This window comes from Esox lucius, chromosome 19 (genome assembly GCF_011004845.1).
Source record: "Esox lucius isolate fEsoLuc1 chromosome 19, fEsoLuc1.pri, whole genome shotgun sequence".
NCBI lineage: Eukaryota > Metazoa > Chordata > Actinopteri > Esociformes > Esocidae > Esox > Esox lucius.
Window position 1 is genome coordinate 995,503 of NC_047587.1, and position 19,233 is coordinate 1,014,735.

Here is a 19,233-nt window from a genome sequence, read left to right on the forward strand (position 1 = left end):
AGGGTGTTCTAGAACCTCTATTTCAGCACTCTCTTCTATGTTTCCCATTGTCTTTACTTCATTAACCTCTAAAAGCATAAAAATAACATGTGTTTTTATCCAACCCCAAGAGGATGAAGAAATGGCCTGGTGGTTACCCTAAAAATATAATGAATAGCATGGGTTCAGTCAATACGGCTGCCCGTCATGCTTTCTAATTTCTTTGGCGTTTCCTTGTATGGTAGTCTCCTCTAGGCCAGCTCCTGGGCAGGCGTGTCTTTCAGTGGCAATTCCTGGGCAACATGTTGTGTGCTTTTGTGATTTTTCCTGAAGGTTGATGTTAAACGGACAGTTATTTGTAGCGAACTGTAAGTCTGCTTAATTGCAAAAATGGTGAACAAACCAAGTCTTTATTCTTACTTTTTGTAATAAAAAAAAATAACATAAATGCTTTTCCTGTCAGATTACTGAATAATGAACTTCGTACTTACTTTGCGTTCTTGTTCTTAATGAACAGGACAATCACGACTGTGAGGAGAATTAATCCAATGATGCCTAAAACCACTCCCAGAATCAGGGCTACAGGAAACAGAGTAATAGGCCTGTGTTTATCTAACATCAACACAGGTGAGTTAATCAATAAAACTGATGACCTGTTGGACTCTCTGTACTTACCAATGGGGGTGTCAGGTTCATATTCTTCCTCCTCAATACCAGAATCTATTCAAACAACGTTATAATGAGAATACCACCTCACTATTCAACATGTTAACATTAGAATATCACATCACTATTCAACATGTTATAATGAGAATATAACATCACTATTCAACATGTTATCATTAGAATATCATATCACTGTTCAACATGTTAGCATTAGAATATCACATCACTAATCAACATGTTATCATTAGAATATCACATCACTATACAAAATGTTATAATTAGAATGTCACATCACTATTGTAAATGTTATAATTCAAATATAACATCACTATTCAACATGTTATCATTTGAATATCACTACACCATTAAACGTGTTAGAATTAGAATAACACTTCACTAGTCAGCATGTAATAATCAATATTGGAATATGACCTCACTGTTCACTATATTATGGTCAACATTACAATATCATATCTCTATTCAAAATGTTATCATAAACATTACAAAACACATCACTATTCAACATTCAATCAATGTTGTTTAATATTTTATTTCATTATTGAATAGCATTAATGTCCCTGTCAATAAATTCAGGAGAGTTGAAGATTACGGCAAGCCTTCCTGTCTGGCATGTACACCAAACCCTTCGTCCAACCAGGATGTCACTTGGGTCAATAACATTTTGTAGGCCCCTGAGAAAATTCCTGCTGACCATGCCTCCCCTACCCATGTCGGCCACTTTGCATCTCTCCCAGCGCAGCCAATGCTCAAACCTAGACGGTGGTGGTCAGCTTGTTGCTATGAAACAATGTCTTACAGAGCTGAGCCACCTGGGGGGCATCCGTTTTGAGTTGTCACATGTGACGTCATCTTACCATGAATTCCAGAGCAGGTGGCGTTGCAGGTCTCCTGGTCAATGAACCTGTTGCCATTCCCAGCACAGCCAGTCCAGAGGAACTTCTTACATTTCTGATTGATCGAGTCGTAGTAGAAACGCAAGGAGGTACCATAGCATTTACCTATATCCTTCTTCAGGTGGCAGGCTTGAGACACTGATTGGGTAGGGAGAGAGAGACTAAGCATTAATTGCAAGCTTACTACTATCATGAAGTTAAAATGATAGTATTTATTTGATTGGTCAGTTGAATATGAGAGCTGCAGTGAACGGCCTCATTGGAACAGTTGGGGCTGACTGTCTTGTTGGCTTTGGGTTTGAACTGGCAACCTTTCTGTTTCTGGTCAGATGCTCTAACAATTATGACCGTTATATTAATCAGGACAGAGATGTCACAGATCATTTAGTTTTACTGTCCAATATATGAACAGATCTAACGGATGTAGTAATTATGTTGTGCCACAGGGTGGTGCATTCCAGCACACAGCAGAAATGTTGAGTCTACTGTTAGGCGATCTTATCTCATCTCCCACTCACTCCTTCTATCTGTCTCTCTCACTAACCCTCCCACTCACTCCTTCTATCTGTCTCTCTCACTAACCCTTCCACTCACTCCTTCTATCTGTCTCTCTCACTAACCCTCCCACTCACTCCTTCTATCTGTCTCTCTCACTAACCCTCCCACTCACTCCTTCTATCTGTCTCTCTCACTAACCCTTCCACTCACTCCTTCTATCTGTCTCTCTCACTAACCCTCCCACTCACTCCTTCTATCTGTCTCTCTCACTAACCCTCCCACTCACTCCTTCTATCTGTCTCTCTCACTAACCCTCCCACTCACTCCTTCTATCTGTCTCTCTCACTAACCCTCCCACTCACTCCTTCTATCTGTCTCTCTCACTAACCCTCCCACTCACTCCTTCTATCTGTCTCTCTCACTAACCCTTCCACTCACTCCTTCTATCTGTCTCTCTCACTAACCCTCCCACTCACTCCTTCTATCTGTCTCTCTCACTAACCCTCCCACTCAGTCCTTCTATCTGTCTCTCTCACTAACCCTCCCACTCACTCCTTCTTCCTGTCTCTCTCACTAACCCTCCCACTCACTCCTTCTTCCTGTCTCTCTCACTAACCCACCCTCCCACTCACTCCTTCTATCTGTCTCTCTCACTAACCCTCCTACTCACTCCTTCTTCCTGTCTCTCTCACTAACCCTCCTACTCACTCCTTCTTCCTGTCTCTCTCACTAACCCTCCTACTCACTCCTTCTTCCTGTCTCTCTCACTAACCCTCCCACTCACTCCTTCTATCTGTCTCTCTCACTAACCCTCCCTCCCACTCACTCCTTCTTCCTGTCTCTCTCACTAACCCTCCCACTCACTCCTTCTTCCTGTCTCTCTCACTAACCCTCCCACTCACTCCTTCTATCTGTCTCTCTCACTAACCCTCCTACTCACTCCTTCTTCCTGTCTCTCTCACTAACCCTCCTACTCACTCCTTCTATCTGTCTCTCTCACTAACCCACCCACTCACTCCTTCTTCCTGTTTCTCTCCATCCACCTCAGTCAACCCGTTTCCAGTGTTTCATCATGAAGCTTGTCGTTTGGACAAGGTCCAGAGTAGCTCAGTGGGCACATCATGGCACTTCATTGCTGGGGTTGGGAGTTTCATTCCTATTTGTGGCCAGTGCTACAAAAGTCTGAAAAAGACTCATTATTGTAATTCACTGTGGATAAATGTGTCTAATGAAAGACTTAAATTCAAACATACATTTTAAATGAAGAGATACAGCATCTGTTTAATGTCTTCTTTATCCCTCTCTTTCTATTCTCACCCACTTTAATAAGCCAGAGGAAAATAACTCAGGTTTCCTCTTTACATCAGCTACTCCAAAGTCCTTGTTTATGGCCCTTTCAGAATGAAGGGTGTTGTGTGTGTCCACTATCTGCTGATATACACTAGACAGTCCTAGATTGGAAGGTGAGTCATTTTGGCATAAACGTCATTTTAAGTGTAAATGGAACTGTCCAGTCACTCCTCCCTCCGCCCTTGGCTTTTGCTGAATATGTCTGTTTAACTGAAGTGTATCTTGGGAATTTTTATTCAACACACGGAATGTTTGATATAGGTCATTTTAAGAGGACTTCTTTATTTCCTCATGCACTAAAATGTTACTTTAAAAATCCTCCTATGAAGGACTAAAAAGTGTTAAAATAATCACTTTTCCAAGAATTGGCACTGTTTCCCATGGCAATATACTGTAGCAATTGCTTATAATAACGTAGTTATATAAAAAAAATATAATAATACGAGGGTGACTGTCTTCATAATAATTTCTAAGTGGTTATGAAATGTGTATATTTGAAATCCCTCCCCTTATCAATACAGTCATTAGATCTCCACCCTCCTTTGGACCCTGGGGCCAATCAAAGGCCTGGATCTGAATCCTGGTCCCCCAATGACAAAGCCAACTTCACTGCATACATGTACACTTTTAAGTCAGCAGTCTCTCGTCAACTCATGGAAAGTTGTATAACACTCACAAGCTTATCTATTCATCTCCAAGGTTGGCTGAGCCCTGTTACTGTAAAATGAGCAGGACCCATTACAGCCATGAAACTTTCATGATCCATGATATCACCATCTTAAAACAATTCCTTAATATAAATTCAATGAGATTCCATTATAACTTAGTAAAATTTAAGGTTAAGACAGAAAATAATTTGGGTGAGGGGTTGCACAATGTTGTGGTCATCCAGTTACAGTAATACACGCCATCATACCATCCATGGGGTAGACCTGCTCTGCCCTGGCAGAACAGTTCCTCATGCAGAACTTCTCCAGAGTGAAGCGATTGGCGTTTCCCCCCTCCCCCAGGTACTTGAAGGGGTAGCACAGATCTCTAGTGGCGTCGTAATAGATCATGATCACAAAGTCTGATCCAGAGGGTGGAGTTTTCCCCTCATCAATTGGTAGGGAACAGAAATCTGAAACGAAAAGAGTGAAAGACACGGAGGTTAGAAGACAGCGGTTTGAGAAGAGTAAAAGAGAGATGCATAAAGGGATGGAGACAGAGAGATGAAGAGAGGGATGGAGAGATGAAGAGGAGGATGGAGAGATGAATAGAGATGGAGAGAAGGATGGAGAGATGAAGAGAAGGATGGAGAGATTAAGAGAAGGATGGAGAGAGGAAGAGAAGGATGGAGAGATGAAGAGAAGGATGGAGAGATTAAGAGAAGGATGGAGAGAGGAAGAGAAGGATGGAGACGGATGAAGAGAAATGAGGATCTAGACAAACAGATGGAGAGAGAAGGGGGTGGTGTCAGAGAGAGATTGGTGAACAGACCTTGGAATTAGAAGAACAGAGAAGGAGATAAAGGACAACTGAGATCTACAAGAAGCGAGTTGATGACGTTTCGAGGAGTTTCCGACACAACATGAAGACGGCATGTGTGGAGATGGCATGTGTGGAGACGGCATGTGTGGAGATGGCATGTGTGGAGACGGCATGTGTGGAGACTCTGGAGTTGCCCATGGTGAGAGGCGGCGGGCTGGTGTGGGTTTGCTTATAGCTCCCCAGCTCTGCCGCCATGTTTTGGAGTTTACCCCGATGAACGAGAGGGTCGTTTCCCTGCGCCTACGGGTCGGGGATAGGTCTCTCACTGTTGTTTGTGCCTACGGGCCGAATGGCAGTGCAGAGTACCCGACCTTCTTGGAGTCTCTGGGAGGGGTGCTGGAAAGTGCTCTGACTGGGGACTCTATCGTTCTACTGGGGGACTTCAACGCCCACGTGGGCAACGACAGTGATACCTGGAGGGGCGTGATTGGGAGGAACGGCCCCCCTGATCTGAACCCGAGTGGTGTTCAGTTATTGGACTTCTGTGCTAGTCACAGTTTGTCCATAACGAACACCATGTTCATACATAAGGGTGTCCATCAGTGCACGTGGCACCAGGACAACCTAGGCTGCAGGTCGATGATCGACTTTGTTGTCGTTTCATCTGACCTGCGGCCGTATGTCTTGGACACTCGGGTGAAGAGAGGGGCGGAGCTGTCAACTGATCACCACCTGGTGGTGAGTTGGATCTGATGGCGGGGGAGGAAGCTGGACAGACTCGGCAGGCCCAAGCGTACTGTAAGGGTCTGCTGGGAACGTCTGGCCGAGGCTCCTGTCAGAGAGATCTTTAACTCCCACCTCCGGCAGAGCTTCGACTGAATCCCGAGGGAGGCTGGAGATATTGAGTCCGAGTGGACCATGTTCTCCACCGCCATTGTCGAAGCGGCCGCTCTGAGCTGTGGACGTAAGGTCTCCGGTGCCTGTCGAGGCGGCAATCCCAGAACCCGGTGGTGGACACTGGAAGTAAGGGATGCCGTCAAGCTGTAGAAGGTGTCCTATCAGGCCTGGTTGGCTTGTGGGACTCCTGAGGCAGCTGACGGGTACCGACAGGCCAAGCGGGCTGCAGCCCGGGTGGTTGTGGAGGCAAAAACTCGGGCCTGGGAGGAGTTCAGTGAGTCCATGGAGAAGGACTATCGGCTGGCCTCGAAGAGATTCTGGCAAACCATCCGGCGCCTCAGGAGAGGGAAACAGTGCCCTACCAATGCTGTTTACAGAAGAGGTGGGCAGCTGTTGACCTCAACTGAGGATGTCGTCGGGCGGTGGAAGAAGTACTTCGAGGATCTCCTCAATCCCGCTGTCACGTCTTCCATTGAGGAAGCAGAGGATGAGGGCGGGTGTGTTCCACACTTCTCAGCCTCCCCGGGACAGTCTATGCCATGGTGCTGGAGAGGAGAATACGGCCGATAGTAGAACCTCGGATTCAGGAAGAACAGTGTGGTTTTCGTCCGGGCCGTGGAACACCGGACCAGCTCTATACCCTCTACGGGGTGTTGGAGGGTTCATGGGAGTTTGCCCAACCAATCCACATGTGTTTTGTGGATTTGGAGAAGGCATTCGACTGTGTCCCTCGCGGCAGGCGAACGCCTTGGTGTCCCCCCGGAAGAGCTAGAGGAAGTGTCTGGGGAGAGGGAAGTCTGGGCATCCCTGCTTAGACTGCTGCCCCCGCGACCCGGCCCCGGATAAGCGGAAGATGATGGATGGATGGATGGCATGTGTGGAGACGGCATGTGTGGAGACGGCATGTGTGGAGACGGCATGTGTGGAGATGGTAGGGGTGCCATGCATTGACGAGGTTAATGTTTGACTACCATTGTCACCAGAGAGGCCCACTCCCGCTTTTTATGGTGCTTGTAAACATAGTCATTCCTGACACTCCTTCCCCAGTCTCACCCTTAACTGTTTTTCACAATAGCAGACTAGATGTTTTAGGCCAGTCAGATCAGGCGTGTTTAGCACAGAGAAAAACGTACGGTCCAGTCTAAATCCATGTTAAAGATGGTTGTAATCCTTAATTGTGCAACACAGATTCCATCGTTAATAAGATAAACTTTAGTCAAGTTTCTAACAACATCCAGAGAGAGTTAATAAGGGGACTAAACCAGAGAGACCGTTTGCCTGAAACAAACACAGATCATATTCTCTCCACCTGTGGGTAACAGCTGCTGAAGACACACTGACCAGTGTCTTTTGTCTGATTACAAATCAATGAGTCGCTTAGATGAAACCCCTGTCAACCATCTTGATGAAGATGCAGTTGTCAATAGTTGGTTCCTGTGAAGGTTCTTCAATGCTTTGAATGGGTATTTCATTAAAGGGACACAGACTACTTTTCAGTGTTTATAAACAATGTCAATAAAGGTGGAGGTGGTAGAGATGTGTCAAGGCCAGCCAGGCAAAGCAGTCACAGAGAGACTGAGCAGTAATCCTAGGGCTGTAGTGATGTTACAGAGGTCTATAGACCATAGTCCAGGACTGTAGTGATGTTACAGAGGTCTATAGACCATAGTCCAGGACTGTAGTGATGCTACAGAGGTCTATAGACCATAGTCCAGGACTGTAGTGATGTTACAGAGGTCTGTAGACCATAGTCCAGGACTGTAGTGATGTTACAGAGGTCTACAGACCATAGTCCAGGACTATAGTGATGTTACAGATATATATAGACCATAGTCCAGGACTGTAGTGATGTTACAGAGGTCTATAGACCATAGTCCAGGACTTTAGTGATGTTACAGAGGTCTGTAGACCATAGTCCTAGGGCTGTTGTGATGCTACAGAGGTCTATAGACCATAGTCCAGGGCTGTAGTGATGTTACAGAGGTCTATAGACCATAGTCCAGGACTGTAGTGATGTTACAGAGGTCTATAGACCATAGTCCAGGACTGTAGTGATGTTACAGACGTCTATGTCCAATCTATGTGTATATCTAAATCCAATTAGGCATTTTCCCAATGTCTCTAAAAATGAGGAGGGTATATCTGCAGAGCGCAAGTCGGGGGCATAACTTAAAATGGGGGTTCCTGAATATTAAGTTACGCCCATTGATGGTTTCCATTGGTATGGTGTTTTTGTTTTAGTGCATGCGTTCATGTTTTTGTTTCATAATTTTTAAGACACTGAAACATTCATGGATGAAATAGACAAAAGATAACTTAATGATAATTTTGAGCTTCTCTGTTAATTATTTTTGTTGATGAGGACACTTATTAGCTGTCTTTAAACCATCAGCTAATGCTGGTTTCCACACAACAAAAATGACAAGATCCAGAAAACACAATATAGTTTGACGAGACAAGAAACATCTGTTGTTTAGTAAACTGGACAATGTTTTGGAAGTGTTCACCTGGCCATACAACATGATAGGATAAAACCACAGCCTACAGAATCTGGGCAAGGCTGAATACACAGTACATAAAGAAACGGTTTAGAAATGTCAGTGTTGGAATGTAATGTTTTAAATATTTGATCAGGTGATTAAATGTTTAATTGTCTAAATGTCATATCATTTAATTTTGTATTTTTAGGTTATGCCATTAACTTTATGCTTTTGGACTACATTAATTGACTATCAGTAATGTCTGTTGTCATCTTTTGGGATAAGGGTTAAATTATACCTCAGATAATCAATTCCAAGACATGTAACACTATTCTATTCTATTCCTCCCAACAATGTTCACCAAGTCCATGACCACGTCATCACTCTAGAATTAAACATGACCACGTCATCACTCTAGAATTAAACATGACCACATCATCACTCTAGAATTAAACATGACCACGTCATCACTCTAGAATTAAACATGACCACGTCATCACTCTAGAATTAAACATGACCACGTCATCACTCTAGAATTAAACATGACCACGTCATCACTCTAGAATTAAACATGACCACGTCATCACTCTAGAATTAAACATGACCACGTCATCACTCTAGAATTAAACATGACCACGTCATCACTCTAGAATTAAACATGACCACGTCTTCACTCTAGAATTAAACATGACCACGTCTTCACTCTAGAATTAAACATGACCACGTCATCACTCTAGAATTAAACATGACCACGTCATCACTCTAGAATTAAACATGACCACGTCATCCCTCTAGAATTAAACATGACCACGTCATCACTCTAGAATTAAACATGACCACGTCATCACTCTAGAATTAAACATGACCACGTCATCACTCTAGAATTAAACATGACCACGTCATCACTCTAGAATTAAACATGACCACGTCATCACTCTAGAATTAAACATGACCACGTCATCACTCTAGAATTAAACATGACCACGTCTTCACTCTAGAATTAAACATGGGCTTGTTCCAGGCAGATGTTGACCTGACCTTTACATGATGCAAATTGAAACTTTACACCTATCTGCAACAGGCTCTAGAAAATTAAAGACTTCCAGTTACCAATTTCAACTTTCTAGACCAATGCTGTTAAATTGTACAGTGCAAGTCAAAGGAAGGAGAAACCATTACAATGGTTTGTATGAAAACTGGTCAGATCTACACAGCAGAACCCACAGGTCTCGGCAGAGGACCTTCAGAACATTTTAGCTGACACTGAAGTTGTTGCTCACAGGTCCACCGCACAATGTACCTTACACAGCATGTTCACATGTGTAATATGTTGAATCTATGGAAAAAGCATTAATGTTAATCTTGTATAAACTTGTGCAAAAGGGAGGCCTGTTTCACTTTGTAACATTTAAAGCTCAGATCAACTATACTGTAACTGCAATATGCAGCATTCTCAACCATCAACCTCCAAATGATGTCCCTCTACTGTATCACATATAACCAAGCAATGGCTACTCAGAATAATAACTGACCATGGCAGGCATAGTGAGTATGACTGTGCATGTGCATGTATGCATGTCTCTGTAATATAATTGCACTCAGCAGCTTTCTAAACCACCAGTGTCTCATTCTTGACTGTAACCAAAACATTGAAAACGATTTTTAGATTTACTTCAGTCTTCAAATTAATATATTTCAGTTGTATGCTCGTATGCGAGCGCCTGGTGGCCGGGCCTTCCCCCATGGGGCCCGGCCGGGCTCAGCCCGAACGGGCGACGTGGGGCCGCCCTCCCGTGGGCTCACCACCCACAGGAGGGACCATAAGGGGTCGGTACGAAGAGGATCGGGCGGCAGTCGAAGGCAGGGGCCTAGACAACCCGATCTCTGGACACGGAAACTAGCTCTAGGGACGTTGAATGTCACCTCGCTGGCGGGGAAGGAGCCTGAGTTAGTGCGTGAGGTTGAGAGGTTCCGATTAGAGGTAGTCGGGATCACCTCTACGCACGGCTTGGGCTCTGGAACCACACTCCTTGAGAGAGGATGGACTCTTCACCACTCTGGAGTTGCCCATGGTGAGAGGCGGCGGGCTGGTGTGGGTTTGCTTATAGCTCCCCAGCTCTGCCGCCATGTGTTGGAGTTTACCCCGGTGAACGAGAGGGTCGTTTCACTGCGCCTACGGGTCAGGGATAGGTCTCTCACTGTTGTTTGTGCCTACGGGCCGAACGGCAGTGCAGAGTACCCGACCTTCTTGGAGTCTCTGGGAAGGGTGCTGGAAAGTGCTCGGACTGGGGACTCTATTGTTCTACTGGGGGACTTCAACGCCCACGTGGGCAACGACAGTGACACCTGGAGGGGCGTGATTGGGAGGACCCGCCCCCCTGATCTGAACCCGAGTGGTGTTCAGTTATTGGACTTCTGTGCTAGTCACAGTTTGTCCATAACGAACACCATGTTCAAGCATAAGGGTGTCCATCAGTGCACGTGGCACCAGGACACCCTAGGCCGCAGGTCGATGATCGACTTTGTTGTCGTTTCATCTGACCTGCGGTCGTATGTCTTGGACACTCGGGTGAAGAGAGGGGCGGAGCTGTCAACTGATCACCACCTGGTGGTGAGTTGGATCCGATGGCGGGGGAGGAAGCTGGACAGACTCGGCAGGCCCAAGCGTACTGTAAGGGTCTGCTGGGAACGTCTGGCCGAGTCTCCTGTCAGAGAGATCTTTAACTCCCACCTCCGGCAGAGCTTTGACTGGATCACGAGGGAGGCTGGAGATATTGAGTCCGAGTGGACCATGTTCTCCACCGCCATTGTCGAAGCGGCCGCTCGGAGCTGTGGCCGTAAGGTCTCCGGTGCCTGTCGAGGCGGCAATCCCCGAACCCGGTGGTGGACACCGGAACTAAGGGATGCCGTCAAGCTGAAGAAGGAGTCCTATCAAGCCTGGTTGGCTTGTGGGACTCCTGACGCAGCTGATGGGTACCGACAGGCCAAGCGGGCTGCAGCCCGGGTGGTTGTGGAGGCAAAAACTCGGGCCTGGGAGGAGTTCGGTGAGGCCATGGAGAAGGACTATCGGCTGGCCTCGAAGAGATTCTGGCAAACCGTCCGGTGCCTCAGGAGAGGGAAACAGTGCCCTACCAACGCTGTTTACAGTAGAGGTGGGCAGCTGTTGACCTCAACTGAGGATGTCGTCGGGCGGTGGAAGGAGTACTTCGAGGATCTCCTCAATCCCGCTGTCACTTCTTCCATTGAGGAAGCAGAGGATGAGGGCTCAGAGGTGGACTCGTCCATCACCCGGGCTGAAGTCACTGAGGTGGTCAAGAAACTCCTCGGTGGCAAGGCACCGGGGGTGGATGAGATCCGCCCTGAGTACCTCAAGTCTCTGGATGTTGTGGGGCTGTCTTGGCTGACACGCCTGTGCAACATCGCGTGGCGGTCGGGGACAGTGCCTCTGGGATGGCAGACCGGGGTGGTGGTCCCTCTTTTTTAGAAGGGGGACCGGAGGGTGTGTTCCAACTATAGGTGGATCACACTTCTCAGCCTCCCCGGGAAAGTCTATGCCAGGGTTCTGGAGAGGAGAATACGGCCGATAGTAGAACCTCGGATTCAGGAGGAACAGTGTGGTTTTCATCCGGGCCGTGGAACACTGGACCAGCTCTATACCCTCTACGGGGTGTTGGAGGGTTCATGGGAGTTTGCCCAACCAATCCACATGTGTTTTGTGGATTTGGAGAAGGCATTCGACTGTGTCCCTCGCGGCATCTTGTGGAGAGTGCTTGGGGAATATGGGGTCCTGGGTCCTTTGCTAAGGGCTGTCAGGTCCCTGTACAACCGAAGCAGGAGCTTGGTCCGCATTGCCGGCAGTAAGTCAGACTTGTTCCCAGTGTATGTTGGACTCCGGCAGGGCTGCCCTTTGTCACCCGTTCTGTTCGTAATTTTTATGGACAGAATTTCTAGGCGCAGCTAGGGGCCGGTGGGTGTCAGGTTTGGGGACCACACAATTTCGTCTCTGCTCTTTGCAGATGATGTTGTCGTGTTGGCCCCTTCTAACCAGGACCTTCAGCATGCGCTGGGACGGTTTGCAGCCGAGTGTGAAGCGGTGGGGATGAAAATCAGTACCTCCAAATCCGAGGCCATGGTCCTCAGTCGGAAAAGGGTGGCTTGCCCACTTCAGGTTGGTGGAGAGTGCCTGCCTCAAGTGGAGGAGTTTAAGTATCTAGGGGTCTTGTTCACGAGTGAGGGAAGGATGGAACGGGAGATTGACAGACGGATCGGTGCAGCTTCTGCAGTAATGCAGTCGATGTATCGGTCTGTCGTGGTGAAGAAAGAGCTGAGCCGCAAGGCGAAGCTCTCGATTTACCAGTCAATCTACGTTCCTACTCTCACCTATGGTCATGAGCTTTGGGTCATGACCGAAAGGACAAGATCCCGGATACAGGCGGCCGAAATGAGCTTTCTCCGCAGGGTGGCCGGGCGATCCCTTAGAGATAGGGTGAGAAGCTCGGTCACCCGGGAGGAGCTCAGAGTAGAGCCGCTGCTCCTCCACATCGAGAGGGGTCAGCTGAGGTGGCTTGGGCATCTTTTTCGGGTGCCTCCGGAACGCCTTCCTGGGAAGGTGTTCCGGTCCCGTCCCACCGGGAGGAGACCCCAGGGAAGACCTAGGACACGCTGGAGGGACTATGTCTCCCGGCTGGCCTGGGAACGCCTCGGTGTCCCCCCGGAAGAGCTAGAGGAAGTGTCTGGGGAGAGGGAAGTCTGGGCATCCCTGCTTAGACTGCTGCCCCCGCGACCCGGCCCCAGATAAGCGGAAGAAGATGGTATGGTATGGTTATCAAACAATTTTAACTCTGAAACAAAATACAATTAAATGGTATTGGAAAATGCCATTTAATTTTACATAATTGGTACAAGCATAATCAGACTAGAGCGCTTTTTCAACATGTAGTCAAAGCAAATAAACTTTTGTTTTCTATATCAATGCTTGAATCGCTTGAACCTAGTGTTATATCTTGACAAACAATATTGAACGAAATCACATGGACTTAATATTCAGTGGGTGTAACTTAATATTCAGGAACCCCCATATTAAGTAACGCCCCCAACTTGCGACCTGCAGATATACCTTATTGCTAAAAACAGCTGCCATTAAGCACCTATTAAAAAAAGTGAACAATGGATCTAATATATATAGAAAAAATTAAGAGACCACTGCACCTTTTTCTTTCATTTCCCAAAAAATATTATAGGATAGTTTTGAGTGAGGAACAGAAGCGTTCAATTTGCGTTGGTCTCTTAATTTTAACCCTACTGTTCCTCACTCAAAACCTTCCTTTTTAACTTTTTTGGAAAGGAAACAAAAAGTTGCAATTGGGTAGGACTCTCAAGGACAGTCCTTAATTGGCTCAGGTCTTATTTAGATGGTTGGAGAAACTTTGTCACCATTGGTAATCATGAATCTGATAGGGTGGCTATGAAATGCAGAGTTCCACAGGGATCAGTTCTCGGACCGCTTCTGTTCAATCTCTATATGCTACCTCTAGTCGAAATTCTACAGAACAACAACATTAACTACCACAGCTATGCAGATGATAGCGACTCTCCATTGCCAAGGGATGGCAAGTGCCTTTACAAGTACACTGATATGACAACATAAAATGTACTCCAAGGGTCAAGGGTCAAGGGTCTAGGTCCGGAGGAGCAATCTACTCTGTGCTTGAAATGCTGCTGGTGTCTGTATAATGAATCATTGGTCCAAAGGTGGTCCTTCAATAAAACGTATCTTAGATGAGGTGTGGACTGCTGAGCACTGGTCTTAGACAAACATACAATCTCCATCTAAAGTGAAAGTTGCCTGCTAACCACCATTTCATCAGACAGATACTGTCACTGGTCAGAACGGATTTGAATAAGAACCTTTGTACTGCCTAGTTCCTTATCGGTTCCACTACAGACCTACATGTGGAATCTTAGAATGGGTAACATATTAAGTGTTCATTCATTCATGAAATATGAATACATTTATATTTATGAATTACATTTATATTTTTTGACAAATATTTAATCAAATCTGTCTTGAACGTATGTGTCTTGAACATATGTCTGGCTCAACTCACCTGAAATTTTAGTGAGTGAATCAGAACAGGCGTATCAGAGTTAAAATGGTAAAAGGGATGTAATGTGAATTGAAAAGCAGACGAAAGATGTGATGCTAGAATGAAAACATTGTCAAATAACAATTTATACAACTATTTTATGAGCAGAGAACTGTAGATATATTTAAAGAAAAAAAAATGCTCATAGAGCATTTTATTACTTTCAGATGTACAGACAGTAAACCGACTGAAGTTGTCACTCAAAAGACAATGTAATTTTACCTACCTGGTATTTTAGCATGAACAATGTAGAACAATGCAATAACAAAAAACCCAAGTATTAGTAGTGGTTTCATGGTGGTGTTTATCTTTGAGCAGTCTGGAGTGTCCTGAGCGAATAACAGATGTAATGATGGTTGTAAACTACAGTAGCTTGGAGGGTTGGACCACTGACCTTTGTACTCATCACTGTTCCACTGATAGCAAGTGGCTTCCTATATGGCACCCTATTTTCTATGCGTCCTGGTCAGATGTAGTGCACTCAATAGGGACTAGTGATCTTATTTGGGAGGACACCCAAGGAGGGCAAGGGTAATAATTATATTAGCCTGATGTCAGTGCTCCTTGTGTTGTTCAGGTCGCACACAGAGGTAGGTTGTGGCTATGCAGCACAGATCTGGTACCAGGCTACAGGAGGACTCTTACCTGGAACAGGTGAATGGTGTCACAGTCATGATGTGTAAAACCACACCCCAGCCAGGCCCAACAAGAAATACAGGGATCAGGGGAAACTAAATGGGAACATGATCAGGGGCAAACAAGACACAGGTGACACGACTAAACTACACACAGGGGAAATCAATGAAGACAGAATTGAAACAGAACATAGAAACAGAACACATAGAACTGAAAAACACTGAACATGGAAATGCAACTGCTGGCATGAAAGAGGCCGTTACAAAGTAGTCCTCTGAGGCATATATCTGGAGAAGGCTGTTTGGAACCACCTCTACTGTAAAGTATTTATTTATTTTTAGCTTTTAATCCATCCAAACTAAGTAAGCGGTAAAGGAAGGTCTTGTCAGGGAGGTGACCAACAACTCAATAGTCCCTCTAAAAGAGCATCAGAGTTTCTCTGCAGAAATGGGACCTGAACAAAGACATGACAACATCTGAAGCACAGTGAAGAATATTCTCTGGTATGATGAGACAAAAAGTGAACTATTAGGAATCAATGCCAGGTTATACATCTGACAAAAACAAGACAAGAAACAAAGTAGCACCACAGGTGTTGTACAAGCCAGACTGGAAACCTGGTAGAAAATAACTGAGTAAATTTGTATGTGAATTGGCATGATTTCATTATCAAACAGGCTTGCACACCTATGGGCAATTAGTAATAATGTGTTTAATTCATAGAGCACATTTGTTGAAACACTATTGACATTACAGTTTTTCTCAGTCGCTTTGGCTCTTTTTTGAAGCTGTAACAGCTCCCTCTCCTGGGGCGCACCCTACTGGTGCACCCAGACTCCGAAGGTTGACGTCACTGGCCTTCTGAGGCCATCGTTCTTTTTCCTCCTCATCAATTAGCTGGCACACCTGTTGTGCGTCAGCTCATTAGTGTAGGTATAAGTATGTCTGTTAGTCAGCTCATTAGTGTAGGTAAAAGTATGTCTGTTAGTCAGCTCATTAGTGTAGGTATAAGTATGTCTGTTAGTCAGCTCATTAGTGTAGGTATAAGTATGTCTATTAGTCAGGACGGGTTGTGGGTTATTGTTCACCGACACGTTTGTTGGGCCTGTGTCTGGGTAGCTCATATATGTATGTTACCTTTGTGGGTATGCTACCAGACCCTATATTACCACCTTGCTAGGTGCTGTTTATTGTTTTTTGGGGTTAACTGTTGCCCGGTGTCAGTTCTTGCCAGCTAAGGCATTGTTTTCATGCTTGCTTCCTTTGTTCAATAAATAACAAGCATGCAACTCCCTGTGTTGACACTTACCTTCAATTACACCTTATTGTGTCAGTATATTGACCAATGCCACCAAAATGAAAATATACATATGCAATATACACTCACCTAAAGGATTATTAGGAACACCATACTAATACTGCGTTTGACCCCCTTTCGCCTTCAGAACTGCCTTGATTCTACGTGGCATTGATTCAACAAGGTGCTGAAAGCATTCTTTAGAAATGTTGGCCCATATTGATAGGATAGCATCTTGCAGTTGATGGAGATTTGTGGGATGCGCATCCAGGGCACAAAGCTCCCTTTCCACCACATCCCAAAGATGCTCTATTGGGTTGAGATCTGGTGACTGTGGGGGCCATTTCAGTATAGTGAACTCATTGTCATGTTCAAGAAACCAATTTGAAATGATTCAAGCTTTTTGACATGGTGCATTATCCTGCTGGAAGTAGCCATCAGAGGATGGGTACATGGTGGTCATAAAGGGGTAGACATGAAACAATGCTCAGGTAGGCCGTGGCATTTAAACAATGCCCAATTGGCACTAAGGGGCCTAAAGTGTGCCAAGAAAACATCCCCCACACCATAACACCACCACCACCAGCCTGCACAGTGGTAACAAGGCATGATGGAGGCATGATGGCCAGTTGGATGTACTGCTAAATTCTCTGAAAAGCCTTTGGAGACGGCTTATGGTAGAGAAATTAACATTCAATTCACGGGCAACAGCTCTGGTGGACATTCCTGCAGTCAGCATGCTAATAGCACGCTCACTCAAAACTTGCAAAATCTGTGGCATAGTTCTGTGTGATGAAATTGCACATTTTTGAGTGGCCTTTTATTGTGGCCAGTTAAGGCATACCTGTGCAATAAACATGCTGTCTAATCAGCATCTTGATATGCCACACCTGTGAGGCGGATGGATTATCTCGGCAAAGGAGAAGTGATCACTAACACAGATTTAGATATTTGAGAGAAATAGGCCTTTTGTGTACATAGAGAAAGTCTTAGATCTATGAGTTCAGCTCATGATAAATGGGGAAAAAACAAAAGTGTTGCGTTTAAAATTTTGTTCAGAGTATTTCTTATATATAGTAAGCATATATATTCACATATAGTGAGCTGAAAATTTGCCACATAATGACATCCATGAAAACAAAAAAACTGCAACATCAGTGACAATACCTGTAATGAATGCATTGAAAGCAAAACAGAGTTTGGAGAATGTGACACTGTGATGGAGAATGTGACACTGTGATGGAGAATGTGACACTGTGATGGAGAACGAGACACTGTGATAGAGAATGTGACACTGTGATTGAGAATGTGACACTGTGATGGAGAACGAGACAAAGTGATGGAGAATGTGACACTGTGATGGAGACTGTGACACTGTGATGGAGAATGTGACACTGTGATGGAGAACGAGACAAAGTGGTGGAGAATGTGACACTGTGATGGAGAATGTGACACTGTGATGGAGAACGAGACAAAGTGGTGGAGAATGTGACACTGTGATGGAGAATGTGACACTGTGATGGAGAACCAGACAAAGTGATGGAGAAGCCCTTTAGCTCATGCAAGTAGACCGTGTGGTAACGCCACCCTGTTGTTAGTGTGTTTACATCTCACATGATTATATCCCAGACACCGTGCCAAGACATGGGGTCATGTGTTGACATGGGGTCATGTGTTGACATGGGGTCATGTGTTGACATGGAGTCCAAAAGAAGAATATAATTCTAACCTGCCAAACTGACTGTGACAACCAGCATGGAAGTACTGTACAAAAGTTTTTTAGCCTACAAGTGGGCAAGATGGTTTTGCATACAACATCAACTCTACATCCTGAGGAGCTGCACCGTGGCTCTCAACATGTGCACGTGTCTTTTAAAAACATTTATTTTAGCATTTTCTTCTCTCAGCTGTCGTTATATCCTGGTAGGCTTCATTGCAGCCACTCCTAGTGGCTTCAGGACAGTCAATGTCGACGTATGTGTACTCCAAGGCACATTTCAAATAATTCTGGTCCTTGTGACTCTGCTTCCTCAACAAGGAGTTTTAAATCACAATTCGTACTACCCAGTGGGAGCGCATTCTCCGGCCCTCTACCACGACTGAGTGTACATGCACACAAGCTGCGACAAAGAGATGCTAGAGTTTGGTGAGGCAACCATATTTGATTACTAATCCCCCCAAACCTGGGTGGGACTGGGCAGTTATACTTCCCCTCGCAGGACCCCAGGGCAAATCCACAAGCATGATTCAAAACATGGTCTTGCAATGATGCAGTTAACTGTGAGGTAGTGACTTTAGAATGTGTTCAAATAAACACATCAAAGAATGTAAAATGAATAATAATTATATGCAGCATTGACAAGGTCAGTAATGGCTGATCCCCCTGGCTGCCCGTGACCCACCTCTCCAAGGTTGTAGTATGAGCAAAAATCCACGATCACCCAAACCCTCATAGGCTAGATTAGATGCAGCTCCCTGATCACAGAGATGTGCCGTTCCCAGTGTGGGCGCTGTTCAGAACACCGTCGTGGGAGTTGTGGAATTTTGACGCGCTGGAGTTCTCCCATAGTTGTACCAGTACACGTGTCAGGAATTAATTTTGTTGCAGGCGCGCACGGATTCAATTGTCCCGTGGTGATAAGTGTGTGTGTGTATGTGTGTGTGTCTACAGGTTTTGATTACGTTGTCCACAACGCGCGGTGTTGAGTGTACTGTCAGATGCTGTAGTTGCTTATTCTGAACTGTCAGCTAGACTTGGGGGCCGGTGACAGGCGATCGAGAAGGACGCAGACGAAACACTGGGGGCTAGTTAAATGTGGTTCTGACGTCATGGCTTGGCGCTATGCGGACAAGCGGGGCTTCTATAAAGTCGGGTTCGAAATTCGCCGGTGCGTCTCGCG

The 19,233-nt window shown here is 45.5% G+C and overlaps 1 protein-coding gene across 1 annotated transcript; it reads right to left on the reverse strand.

The window, feature by feature from the left end:
• si:dkeyp-73b11.8 (kunitz-type U19-barytoxin-Tl1a) lies at positions 1-14,748 on the reverse strand. The gene is made up of 6 exons (XM_010865829.5): positions 14,627-14,748; positions 4,324-4,527; positions 1,521-1,697; positions 655-699; positions 471-558; positions 1-306 (listed from the first exon to the last, which is right to left on the reverse strand). The coding sequence occupies exons 1-6, from the start codon at positions 14,694-14,696 to the stop codon at positions 231-233; spliced, it is 660 nt and encodes a 219-aa protein (XP_010864131.2). The 5' UTR covers positions 14,697-14,748; the 3' UTR covers positions 1-230.
• Between the last annotated feature and the right edge of the window lie 4,485 nt (positions 14,749-19,233).

What these genes read in the sequence shown, in the direction of transcription:
- si:dkeyp-73b11.8 (XM_010865829.5), bottom strand. Translation starts at nt 14,696, where the DNA reads ATGAAACCACTACTAATACTTGGGTTTTTTGTTATTGCATTGTTCTAC. An exon ending in TGAACCTGACACCCCCATTG is followed by an intron (nt 559 to 654) that starts GTAAGTACAGAG and finishes TGTTTCCTGTAG; the next exon opens with CCCTGATTCTGGGAGTGGTT. An exon ending in ATTAAGAACAAGAACGCAAA is followed by an intron (nt 307 to 470) that starts GTAAGTACGAAG and finishes ATCAACCTTCAG; the next exon opens with GAAAAATCACAAAAGCACAC.